The sequence below is a fragment of the Benincasa hispida genome, chromosome 12, assembly GCF_009727055.1.
Source record: "Benincasa hispida cultivar B227 chromosome 12, ASM972705v1, whole genome shotgun sequence".
NCBI classification, from domain to species: domain Eukaryota; kingdom Viridiplantae; phylum Streptophyta; class Magnoliopsida; order Cucurbitales; family Cucurbitaceae; genus Benincasa; species Benincasa hispida.
The window spans coordinates 26670462-26685579 of NC_052360.1; the positions used below are offsets into that span (position 1 = coordinate 26670462).

The following is a 15118-nucleotide window of genomic DNA, read 5'->3' on the forward strand; positions in this document are numbered from 1 at the left end:
CGCCACTCACGCCTCATGGACGCCTTCACTTCTTCTTTCGTGAACCAGAGTTCTTCTTCGTTTCAATTAAAAAAAAAAACTCAAACCGATTCTTGAAATCGAACCGAACCGAATTGAACAGGTTCGGTTCTATTCGGCTCGAACCGTACAAACGGTGCGGTTCGATTTCATGTATAAACAAAAGCGGTTCGGTTCGGTTTTGGCCATCAAACCGAACCGAACCAAACTGATTCCACCCTTAATATAATCTATAGTTTGTATATTATATCAAATACAATATAACATATAGTTTCAATATTCTCTTACCAATGGCTTTTAATATAAATCTCATTTATATTAAGTTTAATTATTGATAGGATAAAGATCCAAGCAACAGAAGCAATCAGAATCAATAAGCACTCTAATTACATTTAATTTGAGTTCTAAAAGCATGTAAAACAGGTTTTTCAACAAAAGGGTTTCCAGAAATCATACCTTTGAAGAATCCTCCAAATCCAGCTACTCTCTTCAAATTATCAGCTTAAAAAACTCAATGAACTACCAAGAGATCTTCTCTACTATTCTCAACCTTGAATTTGAGTGGTGGAACTCTAGATTGAAATGAATTGAAGAGGGAAAATGGAGATGGTTTTGGTAGAGTGAGAAAACTTCAGAATTTTTCTCAAAAATCTGCAACTCCGTCTCAATCTCAGAAAAATTGAGCGTTTTATTCATCACTTACATGCAAAACACTTAGCTACAAAGGAGATAGACACCTCAATTTTAAGTGGAAAGTGGTCTAGGTGTAAGGATTAAATTAATCCACTTCAATTTCCAAACTAATTTGGAAATTTCCACTAACACTTTAATTTTTCAGATTTTATTAATTCAAAATTAAAAACCATTTTCCGAAATTTAATAATAAATTGAATAATTAACTTGATTATTAATTAAATAATAGTTTAATATCAAATATTAAATTAATTAAACATCTAATTTTGAACATGAATCCTATTTATTTAATCAATATTTAAATATTATAAACTCTCTAAATTTTTTTAAAATTCGATGAATTAAACGTTCAATTATACCGAAATATAATTATACAAACCCTAATTGTAATTTGAACATTTAAAATTGAAAACCTTAAATTCAATTTGAACATTTCAAATGGAAACTCAATTTTAACACTTCAAATTGAAATTATTTCAGATTTGTTCAATTTACTAATTCAAGATGTTCATGTTTTACGAGCTAGTAGAGGGACCTCATAAACATACAAATCATGAGCTCCAACGATTTAAGATTAATTGGCTAAAACTCTTTAGACTGAATTAATCAATATTCGTTAACTACTAAGTCACACCACTATAGCTCCATAGTTGCACTCTTCTCACTGTAGATATATTTGTGTGCACATGATTTAACCATAACTAATAAGTCGACCCTTCACAAGTTGTTCGTAATACCTACTAGGTCAATATGTTGTTTTACCCTTGATATTATGTCTTATTCCTTAAGTTCCAACCGATCTTCTAATGAACAATTGGTTTAAGATCCAATCACGGATGGGGCCTCTTGTTCAAGACCTAGATTTGATACTTAAGAGAACAACCTTTCTCCAATCCCTAAATCGGGTAGGCAGGAATTCTGTCTTGCACCCTATGTCCCCAGCTATCTACTTAGTCTTATCCCTGGAATTGGAGGCTTATTGAACTGATGCTGTTCAGCCAACCCTCACCTATACAAATCTAAGAATAAAAAAGAGTTCATATTTAGCTCAGGATTAAGATCGAGTTACATAGGTTATCTAAGCGAAATAATCGGTCTTAAACAGTAAACAACATTATAAAGTAAGAGTGACTTATTTTTTGGTCCGATCTTATGCAAACTCATTGCATAGGACGCCCCACTCCTCATGTAAATACATGAACAAATCAAGATCACTTCGTTTATAGTACTTTACAACAAATTGTAACAACTACACAGTGGGTCGCATCAAGAGCGTTACCAGAATACGACACCCACACTTATTCGTATACTATAGACCGTTTTGGTTATTTACTCGAACTTGATCCATCTTTATGTCTCCACATAAAATTCAAGTATTCATTTAATAGTCATGGATCTTAGTTTATTGGATTTAGTCTTTAAAAGTGAAATTTACAAAATTCAATAACAACTTTCTTGAAGAAATGTTGAATAATATCTTTATTGGTAATAGAAAATTGTTAACTTTACAAACCGTGAGTTTTAGGACATACAACTCAATAATTATATGAATCAAATTCATATAATTAATTATATGAATTGTTCAAATATTTATTTCCTCTCAAATATACTTTATATATTATAATGTATCAAATACATTATAGTAATTATATCATATATAATTAAAATTAAATTAAATTAATTATATTGTATATAATTAATTATCTCGATTAATTTGAACAATTCAAATTAATCCAAAAACTGATTTTCACTAATTCTCATTGAGCTACAAAGGGGACCTCAAGCTACAAAGGGGACCTCATGGACCTATAGTTTGAAGCTCCAATTGTATGTGAATAATTAATTAAACTCCTTTATTAAATTATCTACCATCCATTAACTGTTGGGCATTCCACTAAAGACCGATAACTGCACTCTTCGCACTACATATATATTTTTGTGTCCATTGAATATAACCAATCAATAGTACGATGAACGTTCACAAATTGCTCGTAAGTACAACTAGACCAAAATTACCGTTTTGCCTCTGTAGTTACATAATGAGACTAAACTCCTTTGTATAGAATATTCTCACTCACATGTCTCTACATGAATGATCAGGATCAGATAATTTGTAGCACTTTACAACAATTGTAACATCTACAAAGCGGGTCATACTCGTAGTGTCAACAGGATAAGGTGGAACTTTATCCATCTACTACAGACCATTTAGGTTATCACTTAAACATAATCTACTCGTATGTCTCTACATACATGTTTAAGCTACAAGATAACCTTGGATATTATTTTATTGGTTTGTGGTTAATGCAACTCAAATTGAAATAAAATATCATATAATTTATTAAATAAATAAGATGTTTCAACATTACAAATACAAACTATAACACTCTATGAGATTTAGGGTGCCAACCCTAACAATCTCCCACTTGACCTAAAGCTAGTGGGGTGTACAATATATAAGTCAAACTAATATGCAAAGTACACAAACAATAAACTAGGGCATAACATGCCCAGTACAAATCTCTCACTTACTCTAGTATAAACGTGGTCTGTCCCATAGACCCATACTCTACTGGTAACCTTCAAACACCTTAGCCATGATGGTCTTTGTAAATGGATCAACAACATTGTGTTCTGAAGCTATCTGTGTGACGATCACGTCCCCTCGATGAGCAATCTCTCGGATGAGATGATAGATTCACTCTATGTGTTTCCCGCGCTTGTGACTCTTAGGATTTCGAGAATTAGCCACAATATCATTATTATCACAATAAATTGTGATTGGTTTTGACATGTCCGGAATGAATTCAATATCAGTCAAGAATTTTCTAAGCCAAACAACTTCACAGGTCGCTACATACTCAACCTAGATGGTAACGTCAGCAATACACCCTTGTTTGATGCTTCTCCAGACTACTGCCCATCTGTTAAGAGTGAACACTGATCCTGATGTGGATTTCCTAGAATTCTTAGGAGTTTGGAAATCAGAGTCTGTGTATCTTGTCAGGATCAAATCCTTAGAACCATACATGAGCATGTAGTCCATCGTTATCCTGATATACTTGAGGATATTCTTAACGGCAGTCTAGTGACCATATCCTGGATTAGACTGATATCTACGAACTATCCTCACTGCATAGCAGATGTCAAGTCAAGTATACAACATCGCATATACCAGGTTGCCAATAGCCGATGCATAGGGGATTCGTCTCATTTTATCAACTTCTTGAGGTGTCTTAGGACACTATTCCTTAAACAATATAACTCCATGCCTGAATGGTAGTAAACCTCTCTTGGAGTTCTACATCGATTATTTGACAAGTATTTTGTCAATGTACGATGCTTAAGATAAAGCTAACATTTTTTTCTTTCGATCTCTAAAGATATGAATTTCCAAAACAAATTGAGCCTCTCCCAAATCTTTCATTTGGAATTGGGTTGCTAGCCAGTTTTTAACTTCAGTCAATAGACCTAAATAATTCTCAATGAGTAGGATATCATCTACATACAACACTAGGAAAGCTACTAAACTATTGATGTTTTTCTTGTATACACAAGGCTCATCAACATTCTGATCAAAGCCATAAGATTTGATCGCAATGTCAAACCTTATGTTCCAAGATCGAGAAGCTTGCTTCAGTTTATAAATGGACTAATTAAGTCTGCAAACCTTTTGCTCTTGACCTTGAATTATGAGTCCCTCAGGTTGCTCTATATAAATGGTCTCCTCAAGATTGTCATTCAGAAAGCCAATCTAGACGTCCGTTTGCTAAATCTTATAGTCATAATATGAGGCAATGGACAGGAGGATCCGGATAGACTTTTGCATGGAAACAGGTGAGAAAGTTTCCTCATATCGACTCCCTCAACTTGGGTATAACATTTTACCACTAGTCTAACCTTGAAGGTTTTATCTCCCCATCAATACCCCATTTTCTCTTGTAGATCCATTTGCAACCTATAGGTTTAACCCCACCAGGCTGATCTACAAGATCCCAAACCGAATTGAAGTACATTGACTCTATTTCGAGATCCATAGCTTTTATCCACTCATCTTTGTCAACATCCTCCATTACTTTCTTGTAAGACAATGGATCCTCAACACCTCTGTCAGCTACCATAGCTAGATTTCGTTAAACCCATATAACGGACAGAGGGGTTCATAACCCTTCCACAGCATCGAGGCTCCCTCTACACTTGAGGTGGATTTGATGTACTAAATGATCCAACTTCAATAACTCTTGTTAAAGGTTAAGTAGATTCCTTGGAAAGTTCATTCAACACAATTTTACTGTGGGGCTTGTGCTCCCTTATGGGGTCTTCTTCTAGAAAAGTAGCGTTTATTGACACAAACACCTTATTTTCCTTAAGGTCGAAGAAGTAACCACCGTTTGTTCTTTTAGGGTAGCCTACAAATAGGAAAAGTTTTGAACGAGGTTCCAGTTTCTTGGGATTTGGCTCAAGCACATGTGTTGAGCAACCCTAGATTATGAAATGATGTAAACTAGCTTTACAACCATTCCATAACTCCAAAGGTGTTCTACTAACACTTTTGGATGAAACATAATTCAAAATATACGTAGCAGTCTGCATTACAAAACCCCAAAACAATTCCCTTTGCAATCTTGGCTTTCTTACCCTTTTGGGTAGCAATTATGAGTTAGCTTTCCCCTTTCCACCTTTCTTCTTCTACTACTTTTTGGTGCCAGAAAAATAAGGCATAGACTTCGTCCTAGAGGTCGAACCTCTATGGAACTTCTTGGAGGATGAAACAACATTTGTTTCACCCTTCTGTTCCTTGGTTTTCATAAAGGACTAGAAGTTTGTCGCTTATTGAGAAAGGTGGTCAAGTTGTAGTCAATCCTATTCATACAACATTGTTACGGAACTGTAGGAAACTTTTGGGTAAAGATTTCAGAATGAAGCTAACCTGACTGGCTTCATCGATGATAGAGTCATTCATCTCTGCTACGTTGAAGTGGGCCATCATGTTGAGAACATGTTCTTGAACAAATGCCTCTTCTTGCATACAGGCATTGAAGATGTGTTTTGAGGACATCGTGTTTGAACTGTGCGGACGGTTGTCTAAACATTCCCCTCAAGGACTCCATAATCTCATCAGTCGTGAATATGAGCTCATGCTTCTTGGCCAAGACTCCATAAAGACTTACCAAGATATACGTTCAGGCCTTCTCGTTTGCCCATGTCCATGGCTCGTATGCATCTCGAACATTTCGAGCAACATTTAGAACTGGAATGGGAGGGCAGTCCTCCATTAGGACAAAACATAGGTCATCAATGATTAAGATTGTATTGATCGTATTTTTCTAAGATGTGTAATTTTCAACCGTTAATTTGTCAGCTGGGAGTAAATTAAGCGTTGCGGAAGTCATTATGAAAAAGTTTGTTGAAACCATACAAATTATTTATAGTAGTTTATTTTCATTAAACCACTTAGAAAAACCAAACAATTTTAGCAAAATAATCTAATGTACTCTAACTGACATCTATTTTGTAATGATGTTTCAGTGAAGCCAGACAAAAGCCACTGTAGGGTGATCAGGTGCTCTTTCAATGGAATGAGATAATCTCAACTAATAGACAAAACAACTCCTTGTTACTGTAACTATCAGTCACCATTGTTCGGTCCATAGATTGTTAAACTCGCTTAACATTTCTTGTAAGTGTAATCCCTCATTTTAGATTCTAAAGTTCTGCCCCAATGAGCCAACCGTAGGGAAAAACCGATTGGGATGTGAAACTAAAGTAAGTAACCCTATCCATTGCTAGAGTTTGAATAAAGCATCATGAAAAAATGTCATCTGTAAGGAAACACTCAAGGTGCCACGAGGCCGTGCATGAAACTTTACTTCAACTAATGAGAGAGACCAAGGGATGTGTTATCAAATATCTAAATGTCACTTACTCTAAACACTCTCTCCATTCACTTTGATATTGATTTATACAAACACAATCCTTAGGGGACACTTAAGGTGTCACGAGGACGAATATAGATCTCACGGTGTGAACTTCTTGGGAGAAAATGTGAAGAGGAAAAATGAAGTATCATATATCTCATTTTCCTCCCACAGAATGTTTTACTTAAGGTTAATTAACTTAAGAAAATCTTGCTATTGATTTTAACTTAGTGAATGTTTAATTTGCCCAAAAACAACACTTGCTTTTGATAGTTAAACAATTTTGATCAAGGTTTATTAAAAAATTTAACAAACTTTAATCAAACATTGCATGCTTGTAAAAAAAACTATCTAATTCACCTTTCCAGGTAAGTTCCCATGTAAGATGTTACATTTTTGTCAACTTAAATACCTCAGCCTAGACAACACTAGCCTTAGACAAAAGGTCATGTATAGACACATTTGTTACAATGTTAATCTTTTAATTATAACCAATTTAATCCTATTAAACCGATTAAAAGATTAAACTAAAATTCTAATCTCATTAGAAAAGTGATATTAAGTCTATTTGATTCATATTTTAAAACTATTTTAAAAAATGAATTTTAATTTAAGGTTTGCATGCAATTCTAATTTATTGATTTTAGTTTCTAATTTCAAAAAAGATATTTATAAACAAATGAAACAAATTAAAATTATACATTGCATGTAATTGACATACTTAGTAAATTATAACATTTATAAGTTACCTAAGTTAGTGTCATGCTTCATGCAAATTCATTTCATTACTAACTAATATAACAATTATATAAAAAGGTAATGAAGCTATTAAAAACACACTTCAAACATACATTCATGCTATATATTATAACTCTTATAATATAAATGATGCATGTATATGTTATAATCTATGCAAGCATATATTATAACATTTATACTATATGATGCATGAGCATACTATAAAATTAAATCATGCAAATATATATCATAACATTTATAATATAAATGATGCATGAAATTAAATGCATAACCTATGGTGGAATTTTATACTATATGACATACAATATGGCATATAATAATAAACTATTTAACCATACATCACATACATAATTTAATAAGCAATTACGAACTGGGATTGAACACCTAAAAGAAAAAAAAAACTAGCATATAATAATAAACTATTAAACCATGCATCACATGCATAATTTAATAAGCAATTACGAACTGAGATTGAACACCTAAAAGAAAAAAAAAAACTAACTATTACAAAATAATAGCCATCCGATTTAAAATAGGTAAACCATACCTTGAATCGCCCGAACCAGACCGCGAAAAGCTCGAACCAGCCAAGAACCGGTCTAGGAGAACCCAAACGGGTCGAACCAGAGAACCCACTAACCCAACTGGACCAGCAAACCAAGAACCGCGTGCGAATCGAAGTTGAACCACGTGAAATCTTCGTCTTGGAGCGTCGCGACATTACGAAAAATTCTTCATTCGCCGCATCGCAGCGTCGCAACATTAGAGCACAGCGTTGCAATGCTGCGATACAATCGCCCACTGTACTGCTTCGAACTCCTTCGAAACTTCACTGATGTTTGCCTCGTTTTCTCCAAAATTCGGCTGGAAACTTCCCGAACGACTCAACAACAAAAAATACAGACTCAATCGCATAATAATACCCCAAGAACATGGGCCCGTACAAAACCAAATTTGTAAATTAAACGACGAATCTATACTGCCCAATCCTGAAACCATCCATTAATTGTAAACCATAAAAACAGAACATCACATGAACTATAGAATTCAGAAACCCACCATAAACTGCAAAATTATTCTGATACCAATTGAAGGAACCCTGTTAAAGGTCCTTGAGCAGAAGTGGTTATCGTCTCAAATTCCCAAAATTCAAAAAACAGAATTTTACAGAAAAGAACAAAAAATTATGCATTTAGTTCAAAATTATAGTATGCTTGAAAACATATAGAAAAATAAAATTAGGGTTCATAACCTATACCTTTAAAGAACAATTCTTCAATTGAATCCCTTGAACCGACAAGCATCACCACGACGGCTACCTTCATATTCTTTGGACGAGAACCTAAAAGTTTATGGGCTCTGACTATTTTGGAAGAGAGTGAATTTGAAAGAGGAGAGAGGAAGAGGAGGATGATAAAATTCTCATAACCTTTTTGTGTAGAAAGAAAAAAATCTATGTTATGTTCTTTATTTTCACACACTGCACAAAATGGGAAACCACCACCCACTCATATGTCTGAAAGAGCAAAAGAAGGGGAGGGAATTCCTCCCAAAAATAGTTTTAATAAATTAAACTAAATTAAATTAATTATATATATAATTAATTTTCTCAATTAATTTGAACAATTTAAATTAATCCAAAAATTGATTATCACTAATTCTCATTGAGCTACGAGGAGACCTCATGGACTTATAGCTTAAAGCTCTAATGGTACGTGAATAATTAATTAAACTTCTTTAATTAAATTATCCACCATCCGTTAACTATCGGGCACTCCACTAAAGACCGACAACTACATTCTTCGCATTACAGATATATTTTCATGTCCATTGGATATAACTAATCAACAGTATGATGACCCTTCACAAATTGCTCGTAAGTACTACTAGGCCAAAATTATCGTTTTGCCCATGTAGTTATATTTAACTCCTTAAGTACCACTGATCCCTCTAATGAATATTAAATCATAGTCCAACTATGACTAAAACCCTCTCGGGCCAGGAGAGGTTGTGGTGCCACATTATTCAAGCTCCGGAATCAGTCCTTAAGAGACCAATTTATCTACTTATCCCAACATTAGGGAATAAGTGAATTCCTTCTTGTGTAGCGGTGTTCTTAACTCCCTAGTCAGACAAATGCCCAAAATGGTAGGCTTATTGAGTCGGCGATCTTGCCACTCTCATCCATGCAAATCAAAGGACTGCCTTCATAGGCAAAAGTTCTTAACTCACTCAGGATTCAGGTCATGTTACCTATGGTCATCCTAGTGAAATGTAAGTCTCTATTATGAACGGTGTTATATAGTGAGACTAAACATTTAGTGGTCCTGTCTTATACAAACTTCTTTGTATAGAATATCCCCGCTCACATGTCTCCACATGAATGATCAGGATCAGATCATTTATAGCACTTTACAACAATTGTAACATCTACAAAGCGGGTCATACTCATATTGTCAACAGGATAAGGTATCCAACCTTATCCATCTACCACAGACCATTTAGGTTATCACGTAAACATGATCCACTCGTATGTCTCTACATACATGTTTAAGCTACAAGATAACCTTGGATGTTAGTTTTATTGGTTTGTGGTTAATGCAACTCAAATTGAAATAAAACATCATATATTTTATTAAATAAATAAGATGTTTGTATATTACGAATACAAACTATAGGACCCACGAGATTCAGGGCACCAAACCCAATAAAGAGTAGATATTACAATATACAAAAATAAGAGTATATATTGTTTAATTGGATTTCTTTATCAATTATCCCACAATATATAAATCGTATATTGACTTAATGTTCAACATAAATCACAGTATATATCAAATAAACAAATGTATATACTATACTTTATAATTCACATATATCAAATAAAGGTATACATATTGACTTGGAAGTTTATAACATATATTTAGGGGTTTTTTTTAAAAAAGAAAAAAAAAAGAAAAGAAAAGAAAAGTTGTCCTCGATCTTGGTGCGAAAAATCTGTATAGGCGACATGAACAAAGTCCTCTTCATCACTCCATCTTCATATGGGGCTTTATAATACATAACCCTTCATCTTCATCTATTTTTCTTCTTCAGCCATGACGGCCACGAATCTCTCACCCTGTGCCATCGACTGGATCGTCTCGCCCCATTGCCATCGATCAGATTTGCTCCCCCCACCGTGCTGTCAACCGAATCTGCTCGCCCCGTTACCGTCGATTCGCCACGTGTCATCCACACCGTCGATTCGTCCCATGTCGGTCATGTCGTCTCGTGTTGCAACGTCAGTTCGCCTTACACCAGTTGTCTCTCGTCGTCAAATCTGATTGCCCCATGATATCCATCTCCTGCCTGTAACTTACACCGTCGGAAGGAGTGGGAAGGGGAAGGAGAGAAAAGAGAGAGGAGAAAGAAATGGTCGTGAATCATGGGGAATAGAGAATATATGCATTGAGCTAAATTATAAATAGTTACTAATATTAGTGGAAGAATAAAGTTTAATAGGCCTTTTTTGTAAAAAAAAAAAATATATATATATATATATGAAATATTCAAGATATTAATGTAATATACCCTTAATTTTAGGTTTTCTATGTGGAAACCCCTATAGAAAAATAGAAAAATGAATGATGATTTGTGCGTCATTGGATAACGATATTTGTTTAGTTTTTAGTTTTTAAAAATTAAGTCTATAAACACTCATAAACGATGGATTCAATAAGTTCTATACTAAAAGCCCATACAAAATGAGCACCTAGGAAAAATGGGCCATATGCAGATAATGAAGAATCATAAGACTGAATTACATAAGAAATCGCAAAGCCACCCACTAATAGTAATAGAACTATGCACAAAGTTTCCTCCCGTGGTATGAGTTATTACCCCTGGATCACTTACACTATCCCAAACATCTAACTGTTTTTTACTTTTAAATTTCTTGTTTTATTATCTACTTATACTCATATTTTCAAAAATCAAACCAAGTTTTAGAAACTAAAAATTAACTTTTAAAAAATTACTTTTATTTTTAGAATTTGTCTAAGAATCCACCTCTTCCTAAAGAAAGATGAAACTTTGGTGAGAAATTAGGTTTAATTTTTAAAAAACTAAATTATTACCAAAGGCTCAATTCATGAAAAACCTGCCAAACAAACTAATGAAGAATGGCTAAATCGAGATTTAGATTCTAATTTAATTGTTTTTTTTTTTTCTCATTTTACCCGTGGCTAAACTAGACTTCACGTTTCCACCCTTATATTTGAATTTCCACATAATATAATTTGAATTTTTATAGTCTTGAAGCATTTTGGTAAGTTCGGGTGTTTTTAATTCCTTAATCTAAGGGTTAGAATTTAGGTATGTTTCATGATTGAATTTATACATACCTTGAAATCATAGTTAGATAAATACCTGACTTAAACCATTTGAACTTTTTTTGGGGGCTTTCCAAGATCCCAAATTCATCCAGAATCTTCAAAACCCTAATCCAAATCCTGTTCTTCTGTTCAAAATTGTGCACAGAATCAAATCTGTTCAAAATCCAACTACTCTCTCAAGTCTCATCCCCCAATATTATATTTTTCTCCACAGGTCCCCTTACACCAAAACATCAAAGTCTGTTTTCTGAAACAACAAAGGGAAAAAAAACAACAAAAACAAACAAACAAACATATAAGACAGCTTCAAATTTCACAAACATCATCTTTGAAGAACAATCCACAAAATACACTGACAAGAGAGAAAGAGAGAGAGAAACAGATCCCCTAAACACAAAAAAAAAAAACAACCCCCCATCAAAACATACACAGAAACAAACATCCACCCAAAAAACATTAACATGACAATGATCTTTGTCCCTTTTCTTTCTTACATGATTGAGCAACTGCTGCTTGTGTTCTCATCACTGAACATATCAGCTGCAGAGTTACTATTATGGCCATGGTGGTGATGACCAGACTCAACATAAGGATAACTTGGATGAACAGGGCTTGGATTGTAATTGAAGTAATATCCTGTGTTTGGTGGAACCAATTGAGCTCTATTGTACATCATTTGAGGCTGCTGGTTCATTGCTTGTCTATTTAGCATGTTGTTCAGGTTCATCAATGGTTGTTGCTGATGGTACTGGTTGTAGCCACTAATGAAGGTTGGTTGTTGTTGATGATATTGACCAGTTGCCATGGAGAATCCAGAGGTTGATGATGGCTGGTAGCCATAGCCATAGCCGTTGTTCTGTTGAAGGTGAAATCCTTGAGAGGTGTTTGTTGAATTGACATCAACGGGAGACGGAGTGGCGAAATTTAAAAGGTTGCCGCCATTGAATCCTGCTATGCTCATCAATGAATTCAGGTCGTTGTTGTTTCCTCTTTTCGCTTCCCCGAGATTGATACTTTCTCGGCCATTACCAAAAAGTTGAGCATTGTTCATCTTCAAAGCTGCCAAAGTTTTTCTGTCAATCTCAGATGGGGTGTTTTTTATTGCCATTTGCTGATTAGGGTCTATTTTCTTTCCATTCCCAGGTTTGTCATTGATGTTGATGTTGTTATTGTTGTTGTTGTTCATCTTGCCATTTCCCGACGCAAGCCCAGGAATTCGGCTGATCCCAATGCCGCCTTTCCCAGCATTGTTTGCTTCGATAGCTCGCTGTCTAAGGAGATCAAGATTAGCTGCTCTGAACTGAAGCTGTGCAGCTTCATAGTCTTCTCCTTCCTCAACACAATCAACAATGTCATCATCTGCACAGTTGAATGAGGTCAGTTTGAGATGCTTCGGTTCCTTGTTTGGAGTCTTATCGTCTTTGTTCTTCGGTTTCTGGCTCGGGTTTGCTTTCTGTGACCAAAGCTCAGCATGTTTTCCAGCTCTCACCAACTTATTGATCAAAGTTGTAGAATCCACATTTCCTAAAACAGTAACCTTCTGATTCTCCGCACCTATGGCAACCTGAAAAACTCCTGTTCAAACAACACAAATTTCATCAAAAGGTTGTTTTTTTGTTCACTTAAATTCCTAAACAAACAGGCCCTGAATTGGACTTTTTTTTTTTCTAATTTACTCACTTTCCCAGTAACCAAAGCTAAATACATGCAACTTCCATCACAACAGACAATTGTCAATTTCTCAAAACAGTAATCTGTTCCCAACCTACAAAGTCTCCATTTTTTCCCTCTTTCTGTGAACATAATTCTTTTTGGGGTTCAAGAATTCCCAAACCCATGTCTTATTAGAAAACATTTTTTCCATTTTCTCTCAGAATCCCAGTCCCTAAACAAGTTTCACAGCAGCATTACCATTGACACCAAAAAAAGGAAAGACGGCATGAATGGAAAAAGATAAAAGTAACAAAATGGAAAGGCAAAAACAAACCTTCTATCCTCTGAAGAAGTTTCTTCACTTTCTGCCTACACCCATCACAGTGAATGTTCACTCTGAGATCACAAGTCTACAAAAACAAAACAAACCAAACAAAAAAAAAAACCCAAAACAAAAACAGAGTCACACACATAAAAAAGAAGATTCCTTCAGAGAAAGTAGTATAAGAGAGCAAAGAAAAACCCAAAAAAAGGCAACTTTAGAACAAAACAAAACATCCTGGAAAGTGGGTTTTGTAGAGAGAAAGGAAAAAAGGGGGGAAACCTGAAACTTTAGTAGCTTAAAATCTTCCTCTTTGGTCATTTCTCGAGTTGAAAGTGTATTTGTTTTTAGAGGCTACTGTAGAGATAGAGAGAGAGCAAAGAAGAATGGGGGGATTTAGGTGGGGAAAACAGCAATGGGAGAAGTGGGGTTTAATTTATTGAGAGGAGTTTCCTCAAAAAGCAAACAAAAGAAGAGGCACATGGGAGAGAAGGGGGTGTTTGGAGAGAGAGCATTTTGATATGGGTTTTGAAAAGAAAGAGGAAAGGGAAGAGGAAGAAGTGAAGGAAGTCAGGAACAGGGGAAGAGAGGGGGAAAAGGGAGGAGTTATGGAAATAGAGGAAAACAGAGAGAGAAAAGGGTTTTTTTTAAAAAATTAATGAAAGGAAGTCTTTTTCCTGTCCCAAAAAAAAAAAAAAAAAAAAATTGAATTGGGAAATGATGTGATTCAACGTTAAACTGAACACTGAGGAAACAAATAAAAACAACAGCGACTTGACAGACCCATTTCTTTCTTTTTCTGTCTCTCTCTCTCTCTCTCTTGCCTATGCTATGCCTAATACCTTATCACCTTCCTCATTTTTCCTTTACAATTTATTTTTCTTTTTTTGAACTTTCAAAAATTATGTTAATATTAATCTATTAAATTTCATTTTAATTAACATTTTTAAAAAAATTAAAATTCCATGATTATTTGAGACATTGAGTTAAAGTGATTATTATAATCCATGAGGTATTATAATAGATAGTTATAACAATATGTATTTTAAAAGGATTACAAATGAGAAGATATGATCATTATAAAATATTAAATATTATAGATATTAAAATTTTTCACATAATTGTACTGTAATTAGGTGTGGTTAAATAATCGAAAATTTCAACTATTACAATAAAAAAAAAAAAAAAAACTAAATATTAAGTGGATTATAATAACATCCGTTTTTTTTTTTTTTTTTAAATTTATCTTTTTGTTAATCAGTTTTACACTCTGTTTCTGGTTGAGAATGACAGAATTTATGATACATTAGAAATAGGACAAAAGGAATGCTTCCTCTGTTTTTTGTTTTCTTCATTAGTTTGTTTTTCAGAGGTTTATT

The 15118-nt window shown here is 34.3% G+C and overlaps 1 protein-coding gene across 1 annotated transcript; it reads right to left on the reverse strand.

The window, feature by feature from the left end:
• Window positions 1-12054: 12054 nt before the first annotated feature.
• On the reverse strand, window positions 12055-14381 carry LOC120068569 (heavy metal-associated isoprenylated plant protein 37). The gene is made up of 3 exons (XM_039020384.1): window positions 14022-14381; window positions 13752-13827; window positions 12055-13339 (listed from the first exon to the last, which is right to left on the reverse strand). The coding sequence occupies exons 1-3, from the start codon at window positions 14058-14060 to the stop codon at window positions 12255-12257; spliced, it is 1200 nt and encodes a 399-aa protein (XP_038876312.1). The 5' UTR covers window positions 14061-14381; the 3' UTR covers window positions 12055-12254.
• Window positions 14382-15118: the final 737 nt, after the last annotated feature.